This window comes from Scyliorhinus torazame, chromosome 4 (genome assembly GCF_047496885.1).
Source record: "Scyliorhinus torazame isolate Kashiwa2021f chromosome 4, sScyTor2.1, whole genome shotgun sequence".
NCBI classification, from domain to species: domain Eukaryota; kingdom Metazoa; phylum Chordata; class Chondrichthyes; order Carcharhiniformes; family Scyliorhinidae; genus Scyliorhinus; species Scyliorhinus torazame.
This window is the reverse complement of record NC_092710.1, coordinates 112,778,987-112,787,643: the sequence shown is the minus strand read 5'-3', so window position 1 is coordinate 112,787,643 and position 8,657 is coordinate 112,778,987. Positions and strand designations below refer to the sequence as shown.

The 8,657-nt window shown below is 48.7% G+C and overlaps 1 protein-coding gene across 1 annotated transcript; it reads left to right on the top strand.

The window, feature by feature from the left end:
* Window positions 1-3,397: 3,397 nt before the first annotated feature.
* Window positions 3,398-6,055, top strand: irf2bp2a (interferon regulatory factor 2 binding protein 2a). Its single transcript, XM_072498493.1, has 2 exons — window positions 3,398-4,555; window positions 4,963-6,055. Exons 1-2 carry the CDS (start codon window positions 3,721-3,723, stop codon window positions 5,655-5,657), a joined length of 1,530 nt encoding a protein of 509 aa, XP_072354594.1. The 5' UTR covers window positions 3,398-3,720; the 3' UTR covers window positions 5,658-6,055.
* Window positions 6,056-8,657: the final 2,602 nt, after the last annotated feature.

Below are 8,657 nucleotides of genomic sequence, written 5' to 3'. Positions count from 1 at the left end.
AGTTTCTGTCCTGTATATTCAATGTAACATCCATGCCCTTGTGTACACTATCATTATATGTCGCCTGTTTATAGATACGCCTGGGTTTGGTGGGTGGGGATTGTCCCATGAGGAAATATTGGCTCCTGTATTCTCTATAGTTGGATAAGAATGAGAAGGGATTCTAATAATAATCTTTATTGTCACATGTAGGCCTACATTAGCACTGCAATGAAGTTACTGTGAAAAGCCACACTCCGGTGGCTGTTCGGGTACACTGAGGGAGAATTCAGAATGTCCAATTCACCTAATGTGCACATTTTTCAGGACTTGTGGGAGGAAACTGGAGCACCCGGAGGAAACCCACGCAGACACAGGGAGAACGTGCAAACTCAGCACAGACAGTGACCCAGCGGGGAATCGAACCTGGGACCCTGGAGCTGTGAAACAACTGTGCTAACCACTATGCTACCCGTCCCACCCATTGTTTCTCATTGAAGTGCACAGAATTCGTACAGGGTTTGACAGGGTGGATGCAGGGAGAATGTGTCTACTGGCTGGGGGTGGGGGCGAGAATGAGGGGACGTCGTCTCCGACTAAGGGCTAGATTACTCAGAATTGAGATGTGGAGGAGTTCCTTCACTCGGAGAGTGGTGAATCTTTGGAATTCTCTATCCCCAGAGGGCTGTGGGATCTCAATCAGCGAGCATGTTCAAGACAGAGATGGATAGATTTCCAGACATTGAACATATCAAGGGATCTGGGGGATAGTGTGGGAAAAGGACATTCAGTGGACCAGCCATGATCTAGTCTCGTTGAATGGCAGAGCAGCCACGAAGAGTCAAATGGTCTTCTCCTGCTAATGTTCCCATGTAACTGTTCATCAATATATGCAGGTATAGCTTATTTATAACAAGACCATAATAGTACAATGAAAAACAGACATTCGGCCCAACTGCTCCATGCTGCACACAAGCCTCCTCCCAATCTATTTCATCTAGCCCTAGAATATGGACAGATAGATGTTTTTAATAATACAAGATAAAAAAGTATATATATATGTGCATATGATATAAAGTATAGTTTTGGTATATGTGCAGATAAGAGCTGTGGATATATAGAAGCTGTACATGTTTCTATACAGAAGCAGTCGGTAGTGAGGTGGATTGGAGAGATTGCCTGAGTTGTTCAGTGCAGCATCATGGCCTGACTCCAGCATTCCCTGAGGGAGTGGGGGGGGGGGGGGGGAGGAAGCGCCTGCGCGCTGTGACTTGGCTCAGTGCCCAGAAACTGAGCCAGAGCCTCAGGGGTTGGGCACCGAGTGTGTACGACCCAACAGTCCAACATCCTCTTTCATAAAAGTAATCATCACGCGCACACAGCAGCCCCTCCTCCTCCCCGGCTATATTATATGTCTTGTTGCTTTGTGTCTGCACATTTTTCAGACGCATTGCCTCACCCCCCACCGACTCACACACACATACACACTTGTACCGAGGCTGCGAATTATTCTGGCAGCGGCTCAATTGCATCGAAGCAGGAAAAAACAACTCCCCCCCCCCCCCCCCCCGCCCCTCAAAAAAGCACGCAGGGGACAGATTACTGTTGCAATCCGCCAGGAGAAATGGAGCCGCCAAACATTTGCTTTAGGCTGACAAACCAGAACGTATTCATTTTTTAAAAGTTACACATGTTTAGTTCCATTTGTCCCCTACACTTCCTTTAAGAGAAGGCAGCTTGGATATGTAACTGCTGTTTTAAATAGCCATTCATTTTTAGCAACACGTCTTTCTTTCTTAAAAATGGAAATGTGTCCAGTTTTGTAAACTTTGTATCAAAAACTAGTTTTTTTTAAATGGCCGCATACATTTATAATCGGTGTTAATTTTGCATGCATGCAACCCATATCTTACAGAAAGTTGAAAAAAAATGACTTGCTGCTTGCGAATTAATTTGGAAATAGTAACACGAATGTTCCGCATTTCTGGTTGAATGTTGACATTTGTCCAACCCCCGCCAGCGCCAGAGTAATTTTTTTGATGACACATTTTGCAATGAGCTCATTTATTCTGAAGGGAAATCTTCAGAAGCGCGCTGTAAATTGTAAACACGCCACAATGTACCATTGACAAGCGAACTGGGGGGCGTGGGTCAAATATTAACCATGTACAACATGTTATAGTTAATCCCCTGCGTATTTAAAAGCGAAACTATTAAGAGAAAACTATTTGAAAAACAAAACATGCAAACTGTATGGCGAGAGGTTCCCATGTAGACACACTGCGTTTTTCAAGCAAAAATAAACGCAGCAAAAAAAGTGTAGGGGGATGTTGTTATTGCAAATAAATGCACAATTGGACGCCTGCGTTTGCGGTGCAAAAGCACAAGAGAGCCAAAAGCTTGCAGCATTTCTTGGCTGCAGTTCCTGTGACATTTCCAATATCAACAAGAGGGCACTGTATCCGGCTCCTGACGTCAGCCCGGGCTGCACTATGTCAATACAGCGAACTCTTGAGTATTCCGGGGTTCTCCACATTCCCCGTCAGTTTTACATGTTGATGCAAAGCTTCATTTACACCTTAAAGCTCCCGAAATACAAGCCAAATTGATGGTGGGGGTTCCGTTGCTTTTCGTTCGAAATCAAGTTCCACTTGCGCAGCAATTCCATCCTTCCTCGCGAAAGGGAAACACACGTTTGGGATTTGCTCGGGAAGGGTTAATGCAATTTGGAAAGAGCAATGCGCCTGAGAAAAAGACGCTCAGGGGTTAAAAAGGAGACAAGTCGGCAAGGTGGAGGAAGAAAAAGCACGCGCGCACAAATGGATCTTGACATCGACACTTCCTATTTATTAGGAAAAAAAGAAAAGTCCCATTCATGACAGGCGTTTCTAATTTTAGAGTGGTTGAATCATTAATTTGCACTGTGCTCAGGATCCCCTTTCACTGCCCTCTGTGAATGTGTGCTTTTGCAATAGTGCTAGCTTTGCACTAACTCACATTTCCGCCTGGGTGAGCTCGCACGGTTTGCATTGCATCGGGCTCTGCAAATTTGCAGAGCAAGCGATGCATGGCGCCGGTGACGCGCGCCGCCCTGGCATTCCAAATGGAATGTTGGTAAACGGAGCTCTTATTTACATACAGTGATGAGGGGGGGGGGGGGAGAAAGAGGGAGGTGAGTGAGTCAGAACGCATACACTTTTCTACCCCTTCCCCTCCCCCCATCTCCACAGAAGGTTGGAGGGGGGGAGGACAATGGAGCTACGTCACCAGAGCTCTCACTCTGGGCCAGGAGGCGCGGCGACGGAGCATGCGCATGGAGGGGCTGTCGATTTTTAAAAACGGTTTGCAGGAAGACGGAGGGGAGGAGGGCGGGTGATTGACAGGTGACGTCAGAGCGGGTCGAGCGCGTAGCAGCGCGAGAAAGGGGGCAGTGAGAGGGAGAGCGAGTCCGGGGCGCGCGCTCCGGGGACAGGCGCTGCCATGAAGTTGCAACTTAGTAACCATTTCATGTAGATACTTTGTTTCTTTTCATTTGTTGTTTTTATTTTGTATCCGTTTGCAGCGAGATTGTTGCAAAGTCAGCAGGAATAGAGCGAGAGAGAGGGGGGAATCCTGCATTACACACACACTGAGAGCAGCCAGTACAACACACTCGCCGGAGGGACCCCCCCCCCCCCCCCCAAAAAAAAACACACCCCGCGTCCCTCCCTCCCTCTCTTCCTCACTCTCTGAGCCGCCACCATGTCGTCCGCCGCGGTCGCCTCCACCCGGAGACAGTCGTGTTATTTGTGCGACTTGCCCCGCATGCCGTGGGCGATGATCTGGGACTTCACCGAGCCCGTGTGCCGAGGATGCGTCAACTACGAGGGAGCGGACCGCATCGAGTTCGTGATCGACACCGCCCGCCAGCTGAAGCGGGCGCACGGCTTCCAGGAGGGCCGCTCCCCCGGGCCGGCCGCCGGCAAAGCCACGCTGGCCAAAGACAGCGGCTCGCCGCAGCTGGTGCACCCGGCGGACGGCTGCTCGTCCAGGCCGCCGCAGCCTCTGGACCGCTACCCGCTGGCCTCGGACCGGCCTCCCCCTCGCCTGGAGTTCCCGCCGGCCCGCCAGAACGGCACCGGCGCCCTGCTCAACGGCTACTCGAAAGCGGACGAGCCGCCCGAGCTGAACCGCCAGAGCCCCAACTCGCGGAGGGCGCACGGGGCGCCGCCTCCTCCCAACCTGGTGCCCATGGTGAACGGCAGCTCGCACCCCCTGCCGCCCAGCTCGCAGCCGCACGGCGTCAACGGGCGCCTCCTGGATGTAAACAAGCGGCCGGGCTGCGGCTCCTCGGCCGCGGAACACGAGACTGCCAAGGACAGCAAACACCGGGCCGACGAGCTGGCCGACAGCCTCAAGTGCCGGGGGGAGGAGTGGGCCGGGAAGCCCAAGACGGTGAAGGAGACGCTGATGAGTCTGGGCGGACACCCGCCCTTCGACGTGAGGTTCAAGAAGGAGCACTCGCTGCAGCACGGCCGGGTGCTGGCTTTCGAGGCCACGGCGGCGGCAGCAGCGGCGGCGGCAGCGGCCAAATCAGGTATGCAACCCGAATGGAAGTTTGTGCAGAAGATGCCTGGCTCTGCAAATGTTCTTTCTGCAAAGTGTGACTGGAGTAAACGGGGCAGCTGAGGTGGCATTGCATGCAAAAGGGGAACTATCTGGGTGCAAGAAGTGGGTTCGTGTGAGGTGAAGGTTAGGCTCAGGAATGTGTGTGTGTTGGGGGGGGGGGGTTACCGTTTCCTTGACTTAAAAGAGGAGGAGGCCGCTCGGCCCGTCAGGCCTGTGACCGCACCAGCGTGACACTTCCAGGAAGTGACATTGAGTGCAGTGAGAGAAAGTTGTTTTTTTAAATCTATACTTGTTATTATACTTGTAGTTGTCAAACAGCTTTTAATGTAACGTCCCCTCATGCCTCCCCTCCCCTCCCTCCTCATCCTTCACCAGGTACCCGAGGAGGCCGCAAGAGGAAAGCGTCACCCGAGCCAGAAATGGAAGGGCCACCCCTCGGCAGCAAGGTCAACGGAGAGGGGCAGCCGTGGCCCCTGATGCCAACCGACGGCCTGAAAATGACGCCAGTGCCCTACGCCCCCTCGCCGTCTCCCCACTCCACACCGCCGGACGCCGGGCAGAATGGACAGTCTCCCATGGCCGCCCTGATCCTGGTTGCGGACAATGTGGGCAGTGTGCACTCACCAAAGGAAGCTGGACAGGTCCACTCAACCACCCGACGCAACAGCAGCAGCCCCCTCTCGCCGTCGTCCCTGAGCCAGAGGCGAATGGTCCACCGGGACACCTCGGCATCATCGGGAGGCAACCCTCACCCGGGCTTAGAACCAGTGCATCCGCCAAACATTCCAGACTCCTCGGTGCCCAACAGTGTGCCACTCTGCTGTACGATATGCCACGAACGCTTGGAGGACACCCACTTCGTGCAGTGCCCATCGGTGCCCTCGCACAAATTCTGCTTCCCCTGCTCCAGGGAGAGCATCAAGCAACAGGGGGCCACAGGCGAGGTGTACTGCCCCAGCGGTGAGAAGTGCCCACTGGTCGGCTCCAATGTGCCCTGGGCTTTCATGCAAGGAGAGATTACCACCATCCTGGCGGGGGACGTTAAAGTAAAAAAGGAGAGAGACCCATGATTCGTTTGTGTGTTTGTGTTTTTTTAAAAAAAAAGAAAGACACTCTTGAAACCAACTTCCCCCACCCCCCCAAAAAAACTGATTAATTGTATATACTCAACACTTAAACATGGCTGTACAATTTTGATTTTCAATACATTGTGTTTCTATATTTTTTGAAGATTAAGAAGGTATGTACTCATGATTGTTTTTTTTCTCCTCTCTCTGATGTAAATCGTTATTATACATTATGGAAAAATCTTTCTGTACTGGCCTTTTCTTGGTGACAGTAACTGTTTAATGTAGACTGTGACTAACATTGCTTTCAGAGCACTTGGCAAAAAAAAACTGAATGCTTCTAGTTGTACCTGTATGCACTTGTTAAAATTGCCAAATACAGTTTTCTGGCATTTTATTAATATCTTGTTAGTCTGTGATTACTTCTTCCTCGTAATGAGTAAGGTTTGAGTGGCGAGGGTGTACAGTGACAAGTGTTGGTGAGCGCTGTGATGTCATCCGGTACTGTAGGGCGTGGTTACACATAAAATGAAAAACTGCTATGGTTTGACCTTGAAAACTGCAGACGTTTCTGTTTTAATGAGTAGCACAGTGCAAGGCAGTATGCATGTACTTTGACTTTAGTAGCATGACTCTTATTGCCTAGTTATTGGATTTTGTTCTTTAGACTGACTAGCAACTATTCAGGAAGTGCCAGAATTGCCTACGGCAGGTTTCTCTCTCTCTCCTACTCACTCACACACAACCTAGGTTGGGTGGAGTAAATCTGTAAATTCCTCCCCCCTAGGCTATTCTACTTGCTTGGCGTAATTCAATGTTTCGATTTTGGCAGGCATTTTTAACAAAGCCTCTATTATCACTGTGCCAGGACCCAGCTGAGAATGACTTTGAACACTTGTACTTGCCAGACAGAATACTGCCACAAAAGGCGAGGTTCTTTACTGCTAATATGTATAGTGACCGTTGACAAACAGGAGGAATGGGGGATTAAAAAGTATAAACCACAAAGCTCATCATCTGTGCAAAACCGACTTTTGAACTTGGCTAACATAAGCAAATCCTTTAGCAGAAAGTAGATGAATTTGACCCCTTTTCAGTTGGCTCAGTGGGGAAAGGCTGTACCATTTTGGAAGAGAGAAAAATGGTGCACTCTGCATGTTTTGCTGCATCACTGTACTTCGGGGATAGAGGGGAGGGGGAACTTGCAGCATCAGCATTAGGGTAGAGTCATGTGACTTCCCTTGACATACAAGACAGATCTCCGATGTACGTTAATAGTTTTTAATCTGCTTGATAAGTGTCTGCTGGAGACATGATGGGAGGTGGATGACTAACTATCGCAATAGGAAGAATGTTTAAAAAATGTTTAAACTATCCCCTTTTTCCCACCATCTTGCTGTTTCCCTAGATATCTGGATTTGGCCTTTTTTATATGATGTAGGCGATTTAACGAAATATTAAAACGGAAGATTCAATCCAATCCCCTTAATGTGCACAAGTGAAACTTACAAAACAAATTCTGGCCCCAATTTTCAAAATTGCCCAAAGGAAGTTGGATCATGGTGAAGGGACTGGTTGGTGCTGTATTTCTGTGGAGCCCAAAGGTGTTTCTGAGTCTCTCTCTTTCCATTCCCCCTGCCCCCGCGCACAGTGGTGCAGAAAACAAAATCTCATACAAAGTAAAGCTGGTGATTTTGCCACATGATGCCACAGTTACATCGCCCTTTTCGTCCTGATTCTCAGCTGCAGACATGGAATCATTCAGCACTTCTTAAACAAAAAGAAACACTTGATCAGATGACAACTCCTGGAATCCCTGAGTCACTCAGATGCCTTTTGTTCTGGTACACCATGGTGCTAGCACGCCTCCCCGTCGTACACTCTCACCATGCCAGTTCAATGCAAACCGAAAGATTAATTATAGTCCACCCAGAATCCTTTCGATAAAGTCAATGAGATATGGGGGGGGGGGGGGAAAGAGAGAGAGAAAGAGGAATTCCACTGTAACATTGTATGGCCAACCTATTAAAACCCCATGTATATTTTCAAATCGCAATTCAATGTTTGTTTATTCAAGTTTTTTAAGCTTGGAACAAATGGATATTTAAAATTTCTTGTCTCGTTCACTTTATTGTTCTAAAATACAGCTGCTTTGTGGTATTCGTGAGAGTCAGAACAATAATTAGTCAGGGCATCAGTGCTAAATCAGAGACTTGTATGTGAACAGCTTGAAGTCCTGCTGATTTTTTTTCAAAAAAGATCCTACCAATTTCCTTTTGCTAAGGAATTAAATATTTCAAGGTATTTGGCCTGCTTGAATTGTAAGTAGCAGGTTGGGTAACCCATTGTATGAGTCTAATACTAACACATGTCCACTTCCCTATTACTGTACTCCTATTCACCATGTTGCAATAACTCCGTGATTAGTGTTATCACATGTTCAACGGTCACTCCTTTAACAGCAGCTTTCTGGCACGCTGGTTTAAGATCAGCTACAACTGATTAAAAGAGACTTGCTCTTGTTGTTTACTCCATTGAGAGCTGACCACTAAGTCTTCATAGTGCTGATTCCCGATATATGATGTAGTAGCAGAAATGGTACATTGTGCTTTTTGCTCTATTTGTGCGAGGCAGAACCTACCTGAGCCACTGCAGCTGTAGTAAGGTAGCTGGGAAATGCAGCAGGGAAGCTATAGTGTTTAACATGGCTGCTCAGTTCAATGAGAGGTGCATATATGACGCACGCTTTAAAATGTGCTTTTTGTTTCTTCAAGATTGCATTTACTGCCCCCTCTCCCCTAGACAGTAGCAATGTAGGACAATGAGCGTCTGTAATTGGGGAAGGCATTTAGGACATTATGGCATGTTTTGCAATACCAGCCTATAGGTTGACTGACTTATGTAGTGCAGTCAGATGGCTGTGCTGTTAGTAATCGCAACCATGGCTTTAGATTGCCTGGGTTACTGAACAGGGACAGAAGAACAGGAGGCGGCCATTCGGCC

What these genes read in the sequence shown, in the direction of transcription:
- irf2bp2a (XM_072498493.1), top strand. Translation starts at nt 3,721, where the DNA reads ATGTCGTCCGCCGCGGTCGCCTCCACCCGGAGACAGTCGTGTTATTTG. An exon ending in GGCGGCAGCGGCCAAATCAG is followed by an intron (nt 4,556 to 4,962) that starts GTATGCAACCCG and finishes ATCCTTCACCAG; the next exon opens with GTACCCGAGGAGGCCGCAAG.